At 38.3% G+C, this 20,463-nt stretch overlaps 1 protein-coding gene across 2 annotated transcripts; it reads left to right on the forward strand.

The window, feature by feature from the left end:
* Window positions 1–209: 209 nt before the first annotated feature.
* Window positions 210–19,993, forward strand: LOC139620233 (serine/threonine-protein kinase SBK1). Of its 2 annotated transcripts, XM_071475563.1 has the most exons (5): window positions 210–1,064; window positions 1,621–1,776; window positions 15,891–16,055; window positions 16,333–16,535; window positions 17,654–19,993. In XM_071475563.1, exons 3-5 carry the CDS (start codon window positions 15,893–15,895, stop codon window positions 18,263–18,265), a joined length of 978 nt encoding a protein of 325 aa, XP_071331664.1. In that variant the 5' UTR covers window positions 210–1,064; window positions 1,621–1,776; window positions 15,891–15,892; the 3' UTR covers window positions 18,266–19,993. The 2 variants fall into 2 exon arrangements, with proteins under 2 accessions (XP_071331664.1, XP_071331663.1); XM_071475562.1 differs by lacking the exons at window positions 210–1,064; window positions 1,621–1,776 and adding an exon at window positions 10,640–13,597.
* Window positions 19,994–20,463: the final 470 nt, after the last annotated feature.

The raw sequence follows: 20,463 nt of genomic DNA on the forward strand, positions 1-20,463 counted from the left end.
TCAGGTCAACTAATGGAAATTAAATATAAAATATTGTCATAATTATAAATGTTAATATATGCCATTATTATTTGATATTTATTAAATAATAAATAGATAAATTCTTCAAATTGTTAAATATTCAGTTAGTATGAGAGAGAGAGAGAGAGAGAGAGAGAGAGAGAGCGATTGGATTAATCCAATGAAATGTGTTTCAAGAATTTTCTTCCTTCCTTTATTACAGACTAATACAACAAAATACAATTTTACTAAACTAAATAAAACTTTCCAATTTTAAAATGTTCCATTTTTTAATAGGAAATTAAACAGATAAACACAATGCTCATCATTCACAATGACATGTGCTTCGGTGAATGGTAGTACATTTGGTTGTACAGGTTTGTACAGGCTTATCAGTTACAATCATAGATACAATCATTAATATTTGTATTTATGTTCTGTGAGGTTCCATAGAGTGTGATTTTGAGAAAATTTGATGCTGATGCACAGAACCAGAGTGGTACATAGCTCGATTATCTGACTGAATTGCCTTTCATTTAATTTGGAGAGTTTGTTGAATCAGAGATATTGGCAACAGTTCAGGGCTCTGGATGCAGGACGAGGATCTGTGTTAGGTTCTTCTAACTCACAGTAAATAGGATTATCTCAGGAGCTCCAATACCAAGCCAAAGCAACTGTAATTTTTTTTTCTCAAACTATCTGTGAAAATAGCTGATTTTTTTTCACTTGCCCTGAGAGGAAATTGTTATTTCAGTGTTTATTTTTGTAATACTCATTTTGGCCACAAGAGGCTGAAGTGCACCACTAACCCTAAATTAAACTAAAAGCATTCATCTTCTCTTCTCGGTGATTTTTAATTTTACACTCAAGGTACATATAATGTGTATAGGAAAGCTGTGTAACATTACTGTTCTTTCCTTTCTTTTGGCAAGAAATGTTTTTTAATTAGCAAAGGCTTTCTGCCAGAAACACTTCAGGAAGTCTGGTGGGAGTGACAAAGTCTTCACAAGGAACAAGCTGTGATGGAAGATCTGATCATACGCAGGACAAATATTCAACCACATGTAAGCATTCACATATACTTAATATACTTGAGCTAACTGTCAATTGTATCCATGTTTTGTATTTACGTAATATGGATGTTGCAATGGGTACTAAAAAAAGTCCTTAGGAGTGACATCAGTGCTCAGATTACATTCAGGCCGTTTCACAAGGTGAGATGGTAATGTGTGCAGAGCGTGAAGAATCCTGACTGAGGTCTTGGGTGAGCTATTAAGTTTCTTCTCTCAGTGTTCAGCACATTCGACGGAGCCAGAATAGCAGCACTGACTGCTTGACAAGGATCCTGCAAAACATGGTGACAGGTTTATCTACAATATCACTGCATGGCTCAAAGAAATGGACAATGCTTTCATATAAATAGACAAAAAGGCCAGTAAGCATGTGGGTTTTCTTCTTAGCAGAATGTAGAAAATGTGTTTGTCTTTACTGTCAGTAGATGGCAGTATTTGACTTATTTCTATGTCACAGTGCCTCTGACTTTGGGGAGCAAACTATGGAGGGCAGTTAATATTAGGCCCGAAATAAATCAGCAATGTATTTGACTTTTTTGTGTTGTAGGATCATGCAGCCATGAGCGTGTGTTTCCAGGAGAGTGTTGTGTAACTTCAGATATCATCAGTGCCATCCAGCCGCATTCAACAAAGAAGATAAAGGGAGGAATCTGCCATGGAACACGTTACATTCCAAAACCCTTAACGTGTCATCAAGACATAGGTCAGTGCTCTTTACAGTTCATTACCAGAGCTCATAAACCTGATGCCCCTTACTATAAATATTTAGTCTACTCAGGTTACATAAGTGCACATCATGACAGAATTTCAATGTTTGGCTTGAATTAGGCATATAAAATATGAATTCAAGCAGCTTGCGAAGATGTTGAATTTTGAAAAATTATTGAAGAGATAAGTGAATGTTATTAATGTAAAAGAAAAAAAAAATTAACGTAGTTTCATTGTTTTGACAAAACAATCCCAACTCAAGGTCCACTTTTGTGAGTGTTTTTTACTCTTGACAGGCCACTATGATCTGCAATGATCATGCTTCTGAAGTTGGCATTACTGCTACCACTAGCATAAGAGTTATTTCCATGTTTTCTAATACACAACACTGACTGTGGATTTGATAAGGTTGTTTTATGAGTTTACTTTTAAAAAATGGAGGATTTAGGGGGATTGATTGTATTTTTTATTGTCTTTTTACCAGAGTGACATTGAGCTGTGCCCTCTTCCTTCTCTGATATTTAAAGTTTTGAAAGTCTTTGACCAGGTAACAGACCCACACATTAAAGAATCAGAGAGAAAATTCTGTTGCATTATACAGAAATTAGGAAGAAGTTTATACTAAAGGAATCTTTAAATGTGGGTTTCAAATATGATTAAGTACAGTTATATTTGCATGAATATATATCATGGATATAAAGGATGGATAGAATATTTGTTATAGGTTTGTTTCTCTCATTCAATTTACATATGAATGTATGCTGTACAAATTTTTCCAGATTTTTAGACTGTTGTGTTATGCATTAAATAAGTCAGAGATGTGGCAGTGATTCAGAGGTTTGGAGCCAGGCTATGAGGAGGCGTGATGGAAAGTTTGAACATCTACAATTTTGTGGCAACTGAAAAAACTCTATGTACTGACACAGACTGTGTACATGATTAAAAGCTCAAGCCTAAGCGAGCAAGTGGACCGGAGTTGAGGTTGCTTTGTCAAATGGGACACTGTTATGAGAGATGAGACCTTTGCTTATATTGTCACTTCCCTCAGTGTATTGCCACACTCATACCTATGACTCCCACCGGCTAACTTGAAAGAATATCAGCTTCCATTGAGCTATTCTTAGACATCAACAGCACTAGACAAGACACAAGTCCACTATAACAGCAGTTGTTGACAAAACATAACACACTGTATCCAGAAACTTGGAAGTCCTCTGGGGATTAAAGCCTTGGTGCTGTGCCGGGATACATTTCCAACGCTCTGCTCTCTGTAAAATCTCTACGGAATCTGTGTGCCACCCTGTTACCCCATGACAGGAATAACTGAACAGGCATAGCAGTGGCTCAGCCTCATACCACACAATTATCTCAATTAACACCAGCCGCAGAGCCTGCTGTAGGCCTGAGAGAAAAGCATTGTGAGGCTGATGTTATGGATACATCACATGGAAAAAGGTTGGAGGGAGTGTGGGAAGAAGAGAGGAAAGAGAGACACTTCATGTTGTAACATGACTCTTGGTGTGACTCTGTGGGTCATTGCTCCTCATTCCATTGTTTGATATTTGCCTTGGCAGGAACATGGCGTCATAAAACATGCATCCTGAACATAACTTCTGTAAACCCACCAGGACTTAGCCTACTAGTCATCACATCTTTCTCCCCCTGGCCACCTGTCCTGCTATCACAGCTCAATTTGTCATTTGTCACAGGTTTTTGGAGAAGTTTTGCCATAGAAGTACCAAGATTAGAAGAGGCACATACCATTGTAGAGCAGGAGCCATTAAGGCACCAAAACCCATCACTGACCTAGGCAGTGTCACAGAACTACATGTCTGCTGCAATGCTAGCTTGATGCTAATGTTCCCAGTAACAATGCTAACATGCTGTTTTACAGGTAAAATGTTTATCATGTGCACCATCTGAGTATAAGCATGCTAACCATTGCTAATTAACACTAAACAAAGTACAGCTGAAGGGTGGTGGGACAAATTAAATGCTGACCTGATGATGGCGCTTGATGAAAAGGATCACCAAAGATTTTAGTTCATCCTGAGGGGAACATGAGCATATGTACCAAATTTCATGACAATCCATCCTATAGTTTCACTCAAAAGCGCAAATATGAACCACAGTGGTGCTAGAGGAAAGTCAGGGGATTACCAAAGTCGTTAGGATTCATCCTCTGGGAACCATGAGTGTCTGGACAAAATGCTGGGCAAACCGTTTTGTAGATGTTGAGATATTTCATTGGATAATTGAAAACCTTGATCTGCTGGTGGGTCAGGAATCACCAGAGTTATTAGGATTCATTCTCTGGGCATCATGAATGTATGTACCAAATTTTATGGTTATCTATTGAATAGTTCCATCCATCAATTTTCTATACTATATAAATGTTTCTATACTATATTATCCAAAACCGGGTCGCTCACACACCTATGGGCAATTTAGAGTCACCAGTCAACCTAAGGTGCATGTCTTTGGACTGTGGGAGGAAGCCGGGGTACCCGGAGGGAACCCATGCAGACACGGGGAGAACATGCAAACTCCACACAAAAAGGCCCCAGGCCCAGGGGGCAAACCCAGACCCTTCTTGCTGTGAGGCAAGAGCGCTAACCATTGCACCACCATACCGCCCCTATTGAATAGTTGTTCACTGAAAATTAAATATGTCAACCTCATGGTGGCACTGGAGATGTTGAGATATTTCAAAGAATGGTTGAAAATGGTGGTGCTAGATTAAAAGTGGGAACCACCAAAGTTATTAGGATTCAACTTCTGGGGTCCATGAATGCCCAAGAATTGTTGACATATTTTCTGGGAATATTTTCTGGACCAAAGTATTGGATCCACCATCTGATAAACCAACAGAACAATATTGTCCCAGAGCCATGCTGCTAGCCTGGATAAAAGTCAGAGCTACACCACACTCCATAAATCTATATAAACTCAGTTGATTTTCTAATTTTATCAGCTGGCCTATCATATTATCCCCACTAGTCAACAAAACATATCAGTGGTGTGCCATCAGGGCAAGCAAAACAATCAGTGCTTGCCCAGTTTAAGCTAAAAATAGACATCAATTACAATGATTCTGAAGTTGAAGTGATATCTCTCCTTACATCTGATCTCAGAACAGCTCTATATCCCATACAGGATCTGATGCCAGTTTGCATTCATCACGTAATTTACTGCCCCTATGGTGTCAGCAGGGTATTGTCCTTGCAAACTAGCTTGATTTTCAGCCGTTGTACCTATCATTTCCGTCATTTTTGTGGGTGTGACTGTGTCGCTTTGACAAAGGCATGAGCTTGGCGAATGTGGTTTGCTCATTGAGGGAAATCTCTGGCTGGTGATTAGCTACAGCCAATGTGTGCTAGGCAAGCTGTCCTTCACTCAGCTTCTACCGTTCTGGGATCAGTCATGATGTTACACGCATCATGTGCAGATGTATGTGTAAACTAAATCTGCATATGATGGGTTAAGAGGCAGGAGCAGCAAGAAAACAAGCAATTTACACTAATTTACCATCTCTGTGTAAGATCTGCAGTAACATACAATACATAGGAACACATACACACAGAATCTGCAGCTGTTACTTCTGTCTCACCTACTTCTGCCTGTAGAAATGTTTGGATGATATAGATGTCAAACTACTTCCTCACTTCAGCCATATCCATGACTAAATATGTGAGTCCACGACCAAGAGACTTACTGACTCTCTGTACATCATTGCAAAGAAGGCAGGTCCCAAAGGTCTTGCACTGAGTGAGGCATATATCAGCCAGAGCCCTCTATATACAGGGTTGCAAAATAGGGTCTGGAAGGTTTTTTATTCCATTATCATGGCAGTCTATACGAGAGGGTTATTAATATGTTATTTTTTAAAATTGGTTAATGTAAAGTAATTGCTTCAAAATGTCTACAATTAATGAAAAATGACTATTGCAAGTTGACAGAGCTCAAGATTAAGTCTGAAAACTACTTCAACTTTATAAAAGCAGGTTAAAAGAAAGGCATATTAATTATGAATTATGAAACAGAAAATAATCACATATTGAATAAATAATTAATGCAATTATGTAATCATTAATAAATTAATAAAAATCAACTAATGATGCAGCACTAGAGAGAAGACTCTCTAGAAACTCTGGACATTTGTTTTCAAAATTAGCTGATGAACTGGAAATTCAGGCCTGAGGTGTTCAGGTAAAACTGAGTTTGGAGGCGCAACACTGTTAGGCTGAAGGCTCTCACCATGAAGTGGCATGTCAATCTGAAACCATATCCTAGCAGCCTGTCTTCACCCACTCTATCAACACTAGCACTGCTGTAAACCCCATTCCTTCACTCCATCCACTTACTAACCTTTCTATATTAAGCCCCACTGACCCCCCTCTCCTTGTCTGACCAGCAGAGTGCTATACATACACATTTCATCAAAGGTATTCTGTAGTACATTACACATACACTACTTAGTGATCTCCAATTACTGTTTATTATGACTCCAATTTGTAGGCACACAATAAAACTACAGTCATCAAGTTGGTGCACATTGCATTATATTATGTGTTACAGAGAAGTTCATGTGTTTTTGAAGGTTAGATTATTATTATTACCTTCATTAAGGTGGGATTTATTGCAGGACTGTTGTATGACTGTGTACCTAATAAACTAAACCACTGAATGAGTCCCTCACTTTCAGTCACGGTGAACAGGTTTTGTCCCTTGAAATTTGTGGTAGCTCACAAGTGGATTTCATTAAAATGTCTGCCTCTGTGCCAGGCAACCAGTATTTCTATTAACTGGAAGACAGATAAGGTGATCAAGGTTAGCTAGACCTCTTCTTGTCTTTATGACTCTGGCCTATGACTCCGTCAGTGTTGAACAAATTGAACCAAAAGTAATATTGCTATTGGCATTCAGTGCTAATGTTAGCAAGCTAGGCTAGCTCTGTTCAGAAAGTGGAAGCTAGTTAGCTTAACTTGTTAGCTTGCACTTGCTGGGTGAGGTACAAGCTATGACAACATGGGGGTCCTCCCAAACGTTGAATGTTGTGGCGGATACTGATATGGATGATATAGTCAGTCGATTCACCTCTGGACCTCCCTACTGGAGTGTGGATCCATCTAATAGCACACAACTAATGTAATTAGTAGGTTAAAGTCAATCACACCACAGATTGCTACCAAATAAAGCACATTTCATTCATATTCATAATAATTGTGTGAAATCATTAAAAATCTGCGCACCGAGGTTTAGTCTTGACTCTTGGTTGACAGTGTGTTAATGAAGTGCAATATTGTAATAATTAGATTCTCTTAAGTGTGTTTTCAATTTGTGTGGTGAAGGACTTGTGCAATTTAGAAATTTCATTCACTAGTTTATTAGCATTTTATTTTATTATTAATCATTTTTATTCCTGCAACTTTTTGTATTTATGATTGTATATATATTTGGTATTATAACTGTACGTGTTGTTATGTCTGTGTGGTTCTCTAAGTTCTGATGTTTAATAAAAAGTTAGTTTGTGTAGAATTGTGTTTTTTGTGGGGGGTAAAATGTGAGTGTGTGTGTGAGTGTGTGTGTGTGTGTGTGTGTGTGTGTGTGTGCACTCTGGAAGTATGTGAACCTTGAATCAAGAATATTTTGTAAAATGAACTTTGAAGCTTGATATGTCCAATTAATACAATATCACATTGTGAGGATTAATGTATGTAATCACGTATCTTTAAATAAATTATATATATTTTATACAGTTTATTAATGAGTTATTAATCATTACTTAACTGTTTATTCACCAGTTATGAATATTTTATTGAGGTTTCAATAATTATTGATAAATATATTAATAATCACTTAAATTGTCCATAAATCTGCTCACAGTTACATTATTGTGTGTTATAAACCATTTACCATCTGCTGCTAATCACTGCTGTTAAAGGCTATTCATTTTGTAATTATAGATACTAAATCAACAGATTGCCAGTACATATTTAAAATAATAAAACAAGGGTTATGCAGATTTTCATTCAGTGTGATAACTGTGAACCTTTAGAACTTAAGAGCAGCAGCTGAAGAATGCAACAGGGAATTTTAAATGTATGTAAGAATGTGTGCATGGATGTTGTGCATGCCTTGTGCACATTTGTGTGTGTGTGTCTATGTGTGTGTGTGTGTGTGTGTGTGTGTGTGTGTGTGTGTGTGTGTGTGTCTGTGTGTCTGTGTGTATGTGTGTGTGGGTGGGTGTGATTACATGGTACAAGATGAACCATCTGTCACCAAGAGTTGGACTGCAGAGATGCAGTTTCTCACGACCAGGAAGCTTATACCCAGAATCATTACTGTACAGCTGATTAATAAATCTTCCACAGCAGTTGCTTACACTGTGTGTCTGAACATGTCTATATTTCAGTGTGCGGTGGGGTGAAGCATTTCACTCTTGTAAAACTGGTGAAACCCCTCCTGCAGACCGTGCCTAAACACACATTCTAAGTCATATAAAAAGAAAGCGTCTGTAAACTAAGCAAATAACCAAAACATCATGTACAGGCAATTTGTGCATGTCGAAAGAGTGAAGTCACAACCTCACATTAATGGCCTGGCCAGTGTTCAGAACAGCTGTCAGATGTAGTCTTTGATAATAGTGATGCTTTTGGAAATGATGACATATTAATGTAGTTTCACACAGGACTAAATTTCTCATTCAAGTCTTGCACTAAATGTCATATGTCATCCAGTCTCTAAACACTAAAACACTGGCTGTCTATTGTACTTAGAGCTGGGGAAAAAACAGATAAAGTAAAAGTAAAATAGCTTTGGGGAACATACTTTATTTAAAGAAAAGGGTTCAGTTTTAAAGATGTTTTTTCTTCTCTTGTGAGGCCATTCTTTTGGTTTTTGCAACTTCCCTATTTTGCTTCAGTCTCACTGCTCTCATCATGTGTTTCCAGCAGCAACAGCTGTCTGCTGGAAAAATGTTCTAATAAACTCACTGTACACTACCTGTTTTGTCATTAGCATTTAAATATTTAATCCTGTGGAATTAGTAGTAATTACTGCTTAAATGTGGTGGAGTGGGAAAGTGCCATTTTGCCCTCTGAAATTCCTGTAGTGGTCAGTCTGAGTTTGTTGCATTTGTCCTTTCCACCAGAAAAAAGATTAGTATAATATCCATCAGAGCACAGTGACACAGCGTTACAGTAAATTTCAGTTTCTTGCTGTGATAAATTTATGTTTGTGATTGAAATATCTTCGGACGATAATGGGTAATATGAGATTGTCTTCCTGTAAAAATGTATACTATAGCGGCAAATTAATGTAATGTAACTGTTACCTTGCTGCCATAGGGATGCTATTTCAGGAGACAGGGAGGGTTGTATCAGAGGGTTAAAAAAACAACCCATATGGTTTTTCAGGTTGGAGGACTTGCATCAGGCAAGGTGGCTTTATCACTGGTGATGGAGCTGAGCTTACAACAGCTTGCTTCAAGACTTTGGGCCAAGCCAAGTTTGTCATGTGTCAGATGTGTCTGACTGTATCTCTGCTCTGGACACAGAGTTAAGACTGGTATTGTATATGATGGCAAACAGGCATAGTTTCCAGATGTCAGTGTGTTTCTGATTTTAACTGATTTCCCATGAATGATTGGCACTATGAAGTTTAAGACATCATGACTGATTAATTAGGCATGAGGTCTACTCAGCTAAGACAGCAGAAAACAGATATGTAAGGTTTTCAAAACACCAGCCAAATTGCTCCTGGTGAACTTTCCACTATGTGGAGGAGAGGTCAATGATCAGCTGGAGTTGATACTCCCTCATGTTTGGTTTGGAATAGATATCGTGGTTTCATTTTCATTGCATGTCAAAAACAGGAAAATTTTGAATGCCTCTCTAATATTAATTGTGGAAAATAACCATACTCTTTTCACTGATACTCCTGAACTGATAGCTGAGACTATATTGCATGGTGTATCTTCTTAAAACTGATTTCAAAACATTTGCCAAAGGAACTGGTTTGTTGGTCTGAATGTCTCTGTAATTCCGTTCCTGTGCGACTATGAGGACAGCAGTGGTAATGTAATGGGATGGGAAGTTGGGATATGGACTCTGTCTGGCGCCTTGAAGACTACTCTGCACCATCCTGGGATGTAAAAGATCCCAAATATGACATGACCCCATGTCTGTGGTGACAGCGTAACATGATGATCACAAACTTCAAAACATGCTCCACAACGTAACTTTAATCACAGATGGCAGCCTGATTGAGCACTCGGGAGGGCTGCTACAGCGTTACTGAACTGCAGTTCATAGCACAACAGGATGCTTTTGCATGTGGGGGAAAAAAAAGAAAGTGTACGTTTTATATAGATCCATCTAAACTTTGTCTCAAGTAGATAATAATGAGCTAATTTCAAAATTGAAAAAACAACCACTTTCCTATAATTTCTATGTACATATAAAATAAAAGCACATTTGTAAAAATTATATATGTAACCTATTAGAAATTGGAATAATATTATATATTGACATATATTTACAGTCCATACAAATATGTATGTATGCTTATATTATAAATATATGTTACATAAATATATACATCTCAAAGCGTGTCAGTATATGTTGTAGTAGCGTCCCAAAATCATGTCAAAACACATGCTTCAAATTAATTAATTAATTAATAAGAAAAACATATATAAGCACATATAATTTTATATATATGTTGTTTTAGTAAACTTGCATCTATAAATTGTATATATATCATAAACATATTTGGTTACAACATGTTATACCATGTAAAAATTCATCATATAGATGTTTTTCATGTACATATGTATAACATACATATTTCATATAGGTTAGAAACTTATGTCTTCATATATCAAGAGGATCTATATATGTGATAATAATATAGGAAGCATGTAAGACAACACCAGTCTTCATCTAGGGACATATATGTCATATATGACATTTCTGTATGGGTTGGACGGGCCATCCAAAAACATCTAAATTTATCTCAAACAAAATGAGCTTTCTAGCTTTCAGGGAAAGCTAGCAGTCCTAAATTTTAGTGACTTATACCTTATTAACCCACCACAGTCCTGCAGAGGCCAATACTCCACAGTATCTGTTTCTTTGTACCGTTAGTTCTGCTCATAAGGACACTTGGTGCCCCCAAAATAACAACCAGAGGTCACAGTGTTGAGTGAGTGAACAGTAAATGAAACACAGACCAACACACATACACACACTCAGACACGTTTAGGCACAGGTGCAGACAACAACACCCCATTAGTCTAGCCCGAGTTGTAGGCAACACCCCGGGGGATTTGTTTGTATGTGTGCCACAGCTTGAGTGCATTCATGGCTTCTAGTTCAGGGTCACGAAGGTAAGACTCCCACTGGGCTGGTCCTGGCTCTGTTTCAGCCTCCCACTATGAAGTGGAAAGCTCTAACCAACATGCATTTGATGTTACTTTATGTCGACATTCACCAAATACTGTAAACAGTTAGTGTTAGATAATCAGTGTTACATTAGCAGAGCCTCTTGTGGTGAAAACTGTTCATCTGCAATGCTTTCACATCAATCATTTTGTCCTTTAATTGAGTTGTTTGCAGCAGAGACTGATTGAGACTGATTGAGATCTGTGAGGCTTCAGGGATTATTGCTACCATCAGCATGCTAACATGCTCTCAATGACAAAGCTAACATGCTGATATTTAGCAGGTATAATGTATATGTTCACCTTAGTTCTGGATGTAAGCATTTGCTAATTATCTTTTAAAGGGGCTATGTGTAAGTTTTCTCTGCGTGGTTTCTTGCCGGGAGCAGGTTGAGGTTTTTATGGCTTGACAAGAGCTTCAGCCAGAGCTGTCTTTATAATGCAATGCATTATAATACGCCCTGTGAGCAACGCTATGTTTTCAGGACTGATTAAAGGCTACACTCACTTTGGGAAACTAACGAAACGGGGTGGGGCTTGCCGGTTAGCATGCTAACTTCCATAGAGGAAAAGACAAACAAGAATTAATGTTGGCGTTGTTTTCCACCTCTGGAGACAGCTGTTGGCAAGTAGAGGAATGAAGTTTGATGCTGAACTCACATTTCTTCTGGACTGGTAAGTAAACAGCTCTACTGGATATGTTGACATTTTTAAGTGATGATGGTGCTAATTGAAAAGTTAGAGCATTGGTGATTACATGACCTCAAGGGATCACCAGAGTCATCCTTGCCATCCTTAAAGTTGTTGTGGCTAAAAGAAACTGTTATTTCTTCCAGATAAGAAAACATAAACCCACAACATCATAACTCTGCAGTACATGTGTCAAATCAACTGTGGGATGGCACCAGTGTTGCAATAACCATGTACAATATTGTTGTACATAGTTATTGGTAATATATAGTAAACCTCTTGCAAATGCTGATCACTCAGCAAAATTTGTCTTTTGAGTGTTTTCTAATACTTGACAGTTAGACCACAGTGTGGGGGCCTTGCAAGATGTGTGTGTTCATCTGTGTGTGTCTTTGTTAGTATGGACTGAGAGCAATGTGTAATCAGAGCATCAGTCCCACGTGTTAGACCATATATTTACTTACTAGATATCATTGCTGAGTTTTGAAGTGGTAACAAATCCCTGCAAAAGGTCAGTGGTGGGGGAAGATTTCAGATATTTCACCAGAGTAAAAGTAGCAATACACTCAAAAACAATTAAAAGTCTTGAATGGAATATGAAATCATGTTAAACTACTGTGGTATCATCAGCACAGTGTTAGTTGTTATGTTAAATGGTTTTGGGTTGTTTCATATATAACAATCTATGTCAAAAGTTAATCTGTAAAGTAGTGCGTACAGCTGTAAAATAAATGTAGTGAAGCACAGTTTTTCCTCTGAACTGTAATGGAGTAAAAGCGTAAAGTAGCATGAAATGGAAACACTCAAGTACAAGTTTGTATCAAGCACTTGAGTCAATGCACATTACATTGCACCAATGAAAAGGGTTAGTATATATATATATATATATATATTTTATAGTGACCAGTATTTCACTACAGTACTCAGTTTTATTTATTTAATTCAGCATAACAATCACAAAAGTCTTCATAAATCTTGACATTCTGAAAAATGTAGATTTGGTATCTGTGTTAAAAAGCTAAAATTGTTATGCAGTTTCATGCAATACTGTATACAGCTGCATGAAATAGTGAGATCACTGAAAGGAAGTTGTGGGGCTCAAGGCACAAGCTCTGCACTTGTGTGTGTACATGTGGACATTAGTGGTGACAGGCCCAGGAATCTCTCAAGTACAACTAAGCTGCCACATACAGAAATATGTGAATGAGTAGACAGTTGTTGTGAAACTGTGAAACTGCATGTTGATACTTTTCATGTGCATATGGATTACATATGCCTACAGTACATATTAATGTGTGTAGCTGATCTATCTAGGCCAGTGTGTGTGTGTGTGTGTTTGTGTGTGTGTGTGTGTGTGTGTGTGTCTGCCCTTTGCAGAGGCAGTTTGTAATCAGCTGTCAAAGTGGGCTCTGTCCCCATCGCAGCAGTTGAGAGCAGAGTTTCATACAGGGCAGTGAGAAGCTCTCAGGTCCACTCTGCATGCTGATCAGTGAAGGTGGAGGACGGACAGGACAAACATTCAGCCTGCACTTCTACAACATATTGATTAGCTGCACATTGTCAGCTGTAAGCATGGTAGTGTGAGTGTGTATGAGTTGTGTGTGTGTGTGTGTCATTTTGTGTGTTTAGTTTGCCTCTTTTCATACTCCAGTAACTGCATTGGAAACAGACAACAGAAAAGGTAAGACCTGAAAGTGATCAATATCTAATCATGGTTAATGTGAAGTTATAAATTATGTACAAATTACCACTGTTCTAAATGTATAATTAAATATCCTAAAATACAACATCTCTATACAATTTGGTGTTATTCTTATTATTCAAGAATTTAAGGATTCAAGGTTTTATGTGTCATATAAACCAGCAATATGTGTAAATACACACAAACATAAACTTGAAACTATAAACTTGAACTATGAAAATGTGCATATTTCACCTCTGCAAGCAAAATAAATAATAATTTAAAATAGTAGGGGACAATGAGTTAAACAAGGCCAGGGATATACACAGGTCAGAGGAGAGACGGCCTGAGGAAATAAGCTGTAGTAGCTTGTCGCCAAACCTTTTAAATGACATTAAGTCACAGATACGTAAGGAATGACATTTTCTTACATGGATAAGAAATTTAATAAACTTTTTTAAAATTGTTTATCTTTTACATACACAGTTTAGTTTACAAACTTGCACATATAGAATTTATTACCTAATTAACTCAGAAATTACATATCAGGTCATACAGACCAATCAGTTGTTCAAATTCAAATTATACCATGTTTTTTAAGTGCTGAGGAGAGTGCAAAATGTGAGACAGTTTTTGAATTAAATTAAAAAAAAAAAAAGTGAAAACACAGCTGTCAGAATGCCTTGATAGCTGTAGCTGTACCTTATATGGAGTGCATTTGCATATACTGTACATTTCATGTGTAATTTCATACGTTAATTATAACGTAACAAGACATATTGTTGAACTTTTGTTGATAGTATAGGGATAGATATGTTATAGTGTAGCTGTGCTTAGAGAGTCAGATTGTGCTCAAAAAGAACAAAACAATGGCTGCGTTTGAAAAGTTAGAAAAAAGAAAGAAAAATCTCCTTTCCTAATAATTTCTCTTTGACCTCAATTGAAAATGTTATGCAATCAAGAAAAGAGGTGAATGAGAATTTAAAAAAAGACAACCATGGTGCTGAGAGAATCCGACTGGGATTAAAAAAAAAAACCAAAAAACTACAACTATATTTGTGACACATGGATGATAAATACTCCTTTCCTAACCACAAAAAGAAAACAAACAGGCTTGAAATGTTGTAACATGAATTAAATTTACAAGTAGGGAAAGTTGAGCCATTAAAATAAAAATTCAACAAAATTACGAATAACGAATAACAAAGGGGTCAGAAAATATTATACTCTAGAAATATTATAGAAAATATTATACTCTCTATACTAATAGAGATTCTTAGCAAGGGCATCTTTAACCCTATTTAATACATTTGCTAATTAGAAAAAATACATTTTTAGTACGTTCCACAGTAGGGGGATTCTGTGAAACAACATTTATGTAAGTAGTATTTTGTTATGATGATGATATTGTGAACAAGAAATTCAATCCGCTTGTTCTTCACGATGACTCCTAACTTCATTTGAAAGAGAATAAATCTGTATCCATGTATTTGGAGCTCAGCCAGTCATGCAAAGATTTCCATACATTTCAGATCATATCACAAACATATAGTTGCTCTGTTGTTTCATAGGTCTGCTGTGGTGAAACTACAGTGGTGCCTCACTTTAAATGTTGCTGCTGCAAGGAACTGTGGGACAGACTTCCCTCCTTACCTTTCATAAAGCAAAGCTGAAGGAGGAGCTCCTTTCCTCAGTATTTAGAGAATTTGACTGGCTCCTATTATGGCTGCCACTTAGATAAATTTTTTTTAGATACATTTCCCTCATTTAGGAACCTTCCTTCCTTCGACAAATCAAAACAGCTGTTGTTGCAAATGAGCGCACTCAACAGTGGAGTGAGCACTCGATCATCACACAGCTGGGGTAGATTTAAATACGGGAAACATAGAGCACATTTTCAGACAACTCACACACACACTGCTCCCCCATCTGATATTAAGAAAGTTTGCTGGGGGAGGGCGTTTCTCAAAGCTATCAACAGTCAAAAAAGCAATTCTGAAGAAGCACTCGCAGCTTTGGGTTGGGATGTTGCTGAAGTTCATAACCACTGACAGCTTTTGAAAGTTTAGTTTTTATTTAGAGTCATTTCTTATAAATGCAAAAGAATGACAGTTGAAAGTAGTGACTTGTCTTGTTAGCTATAAAAGTTATTCTATACAGAAATGCTGTTTTTGTGGTGCAGTATATTTCAATAAGTGTAATAGCTGCATTCACACCCCTAAAGGAGTATTTTTTGTGTGTCTGTGTGTGTGTGTGTGTGTGTGTGTGTGTGTTCCTGATCGCATGTGGGTAGAGATGATTGAGCTGGGCCTCGCTGACGGCAGCCTGATCGATGAGTTGATGGAGCTGACGGCTCAGAGCCTCAGTCACCGGGAGATCCAGGAGCACTTCAACATCATCAAGGAGATCGGCAGAGGGAAATATGGCAAAGTGCTGCTGGTCACACATCGCTTCAGGGGTATGACTCTAATCTCTTACGGCAGAGAATAACTAAAGAAAAATATGTCATATTTATATGTATGTATCAATTTGAAATCTTTTGCTGCTAATCTGAATGGCTGTTGACATTTAGCTATTCTTTTTGTCTAATGGTATGTTGGATAATTATTACACTATGCAGCAAATAGCTGCCTAATAACACTGAAGTGGTCATAGATGCAGCTCTCTCACAAGACAAGCAAAGTGTGCATGAACAGTGCTAATAATATCTAAAGTGAAGTATGGATGGTCTGCAGGGACTCCCATGGCCTTGAAAGTGATGCCCAAAGCCTCGACTAAGCTGCAGGGCTTTCTGCGAGAGTACTGCATCTCCTTACACCTGTCTTGCCACCCCTGCATAGTGGGCCTCTTTGGCATTGCCTTCCAGTCTAATGAGCACTACTGCTTTGCCCAGGAGCTTGTCATTGGGAGGGACTTGTTTGCTGTCATCCAGCCAAAGGTGAGTCAAACACTGGCAAAACCAGAAATGGTGAGTCTATGAGGATGTCTTTAGATAGCATAGCCCCATATGTGACCTTGGCACTCTGTGACTGTCAGTCTGTAATACAGGTTTCTCAACACAAACCCTATGAGGGAAACACAAACATTATGTTTTTACTTGTTAGCTAGCATCAGTAAGTTTCAAGCTGTATTGTCCACAAACTGCATTCAGGATCTTGTCAATACAGTCCATTTTCAGCAAATACAGTAAACATTCACACATAAAAACATAAATAAAACATGAATAATAAATACAACACCAACACCAAAAGATAAAGGACAACAAGTTAATAAAACAGCAGAGAAAGTTTGTTAGTAGACAATAAGTTAACTCAACATCCAACTTTTCCTTCTAGGGTTTGAGAGCGGGATGGCAAGGTTTATAAAAAAAAGTGTTTAAATCAATTATTTTGACTAAAGGGAGTCTGAGGAGGGAACCAGATGGCAGAAACTGTTAATGTAAAGGGTGGGAACAATTTGACAGGATGGATTCAGCTTTCTTAAGTACCTGTTTGTTGTAAAGATCCTGCAGATTTTCCTGTGCAGAACCAGTTATTTTATTGCCATTACTGCAATTACTACAGATATTTACCACCTTATTTGGTATACTTTTCTGTTTGAACTTGAGAGATTGAAATCAGCAGATAAAAGAGAACATGAGAGCAGACTCAAAAGAACATCAGGTCCTGTCAACCTGAAATTGTGAAACTTTCCTGAGACAAATAAGACGCTGCTGGCTCTTCTTGTACACCAGGTTGGTATTAATCTCAAATGTCTGAATGTTTCTGAAAACTGTTGACCATGAACACAACAGGGAAGGTGCAAACCAGTACCATATAAAAAGTAAAAAAGTGATAACTATTGTCTTTCCTCCATAAGATTTGTATGAGAGGCCTGTGTGATCATGTCATAGAGAGTGCAAAGTGCATAAGAGGCTACAGCTAAGTGCTCGTGCCAGCATTATAACACGCTCACAGTCTTTCTTTATGCTGTGCTTTGGGATGATTATGTCTTCACTTTTTCTTTTGGCGCCTTGGCAAAATGACACAAAAAGTCCTATGCTTCTAATTTGTTCAGGTGGGTATTCCAGAGTCCTCAGTGAAACGTTGTGTCCTCCAGATCGCGAGTGCTTTGGAGTTCATCCACAGCCATGGCCTGGTCCATCGTGATGTTAAGCCTGAAAACATTCTCCTGCTGGACAGTCATTGCTGCCAGGTCAAGCTGGCAGACTTTGGCCTGGCCCAGAAGAGAGGCACCCTGATACGATTCATCACAGGTACCTTGCCCTACATGGCCCCGGAGCTGTGTGGCGTTGTACTGCAGGAGGGCCAAAAAGAGGTGACTGCTCCTCCACTTAGCGTGGAGCCAAGCCTTGACACCTGGGCCTTCGGAGTGGTTATCTTCTGCATCCTCACGGGCTACTTCCCCTGGGAGTGCTGCATGGACTCAGACGACTTCTACCAGGAGTTTGCTGACTGGTGCAGAATGGAGGAGAGGCCTGACACTGAGGACGACATTCCTCCTCTGTGGAAAAGGTTCACTCCAGAAGCCATGGAGATGTTTGGTAAGCTCCTGGCTTTGGATGCAGGCAAGAGGTGCACAGTGGGGGAAGTGAGAGCGTATGTGGAGAAGGACTGGCTTAAGAAGGCACCTGAGAGTGGGCAGCAGCAGCCAGCAGAAAAAGAATAATCTTCGGTATGGCGAGGTGGAGGAACGCCCTACTGCTTAGTGACCAGCAGACTGTATTATTATATCATCTAAAGCTTCCATATGCTTGAGGAGCATCTGAAACTCAACCAATCCTCCAACCTGAGCAACCAACAACCCTCTGTTATGACCCATACTAGTGTCTCCTCAAATAGCACCCCTACAGCAGCAGGTGTACCCAACCCTGGTTGTTATTGTTACAATGATAAACACGCGGACTACACCGAGAGTGGCGGACCTACCTTTGTTGCCATGGTTATTATAAAAACGGTCATGAATTGGTTAGGTTTAGGAAATGATGGTGATTTGGGTGAAAATAAGTACTTCCTCAGAGTGGCGGACCTACCTTTGTTGTCATGGTTGCAATAATAATGAATGGTCATGGATAATATAAACAACATCAGCTGCCATTTCACATGGGAATGGAACACCGCTCTGCTATGACAAAATCCTGTGTTTTGTTGACCCATCCATCCACCCCAGCCTCCTCCTGATGTTGACTGATGTTGACACACTCCACACTTCTCCATTTGCTCCTGCCATAATTACCACGGCCACTACATATAGCCTAGCAACAAAACCTAACTAAGGGACATATCCTCCATGAAACATGTGGTGTTTACATCATCCTGAATGGAGTCCCATTATTCTGAAGACTGTGCCCCAGTGTCCATGTAAAAGATTATGTAACATAGACGTCTTGGTAGCTGAATGGTTCAGACATAAACCTCATAACTGCTACATCACTTGTTTGCTTTCAGCTGACAACCTCTGTTGCACTCCTTTCTCTCCTTGTGTCCTGTCTGTCTGTCTCTATACCATCAGTTCTCCAATAAAGGCAAAAGGATGCAACAGAAATCACATTCAGAAAGGATTAGGTTTGTCATTGCAGAAGAAGTAGCCTATTAAGTGATATTGAGTTTTGAGCAAATTAAAAAATGTATGAACTATGTTGTTTTTTTTGTGTGTGTGCCTGGATCCTAACCTTGTGTTTCATGGTTGCTTGTCAGTATAAGTTTCAGTCTTCAGTGTGAATAGTCGTCAGTTTTAATTATTTGAATGTGATGGAGGACATGAATGTAGCAGTGCAGAGGAAGCACATGCTTGCTTATTGGCTAATGTTAAAAGTACAACAGACTGCAGTGTCAAACTCTGACCTTCTGTCCATGGCGCCACTACTGTGTCAACTTATGACAGCAAACTTTGAAAAGCAGCCCAGCTTTTCATAGATTTCCCCTACTGTACAAACTGTACAAACTAATACTGTACATGTTGTTTAGAGTTTTAATGGTGGGTTGTTTATTTAGATAATTTTCATATACATTGGTAACTATGATATATAGGATTTATTATTTTTGTGTGAATTAGTATGTCCTCTTATTTACTTGCAGGTCAACTCTAGTTTACTGATAAATTTTGCCTTAAACTGCAACATATCTTACAGACTGAGATTTAATATAAATGTTGGGTGCATGTAAATTTATTTATAAATTATAAGTCAAATCTTTCCACAACTATTCAAGATTAACTTTTATTATATAGTAAATGTATTTTTATTCTTATTCTGTTCATTTCGTAATTTTTCTTATGTCAAACTCATGACTATACCCACCAATTTTTGATTTGAAAAGATCATGGATCGTTGTTCATATGTTCATTCTGTGAAAGCATGTAGAAGGAAAATCAAATAAAAATCATGCATCCATCCACTTTCCTTTGGGCAGAAAGCAAATTATCCTCTTGACGTTAGATCCATGACTTGAATCAGACCTCACTGACCTTCTACAGCCTCTTTACACACAGAATCTGCTGCAACTGGTTCTCCTTTGATGGATGTCCTGCTGTTGTCCAGCATTGTCCCTATTATGCTTTACAGCATATTTAGGGCATTACACTAACCAGGGTCATCTTTCCACTGACCTCTGGTCCTGACTGCACATCCAGGTCTGTCATACAGACACAGCCAAGGCAAATCCAACCGCAAAGCCAGTGTTGGCATTTGACTCACAAACTATCTGTGCTGGTGTTCACACACATAACAGAGCCTGTGTTTAGACAGATTAAAATAATGTTTTGCATGCCTGTTTTGCATAATAAGGTATTAGAACTAGAATATTGATCGAATGGACTTTTAAAGTTTTGCTTTAACTGCAGAAAAATAGAACTTGACACAACATTAA

This window comes from Trachinotus anak, unplaced genomic scaffold (genome assembly GCF_046630095.1).
Source record: "Trachinotus anak isolate AG129_WGS33_773 ecotype Australia unplaced genomic scaffold, CSIRO_AGI_Tana_v1 ptg000004l, whole genome shotgun sequence".
Taxonomy (NCBI): Eukaryota; Metazoa; Chordata; class Actinopteri; order Carangiformes; family Carangidae; genus Trachinotus; species Trachinotus anak.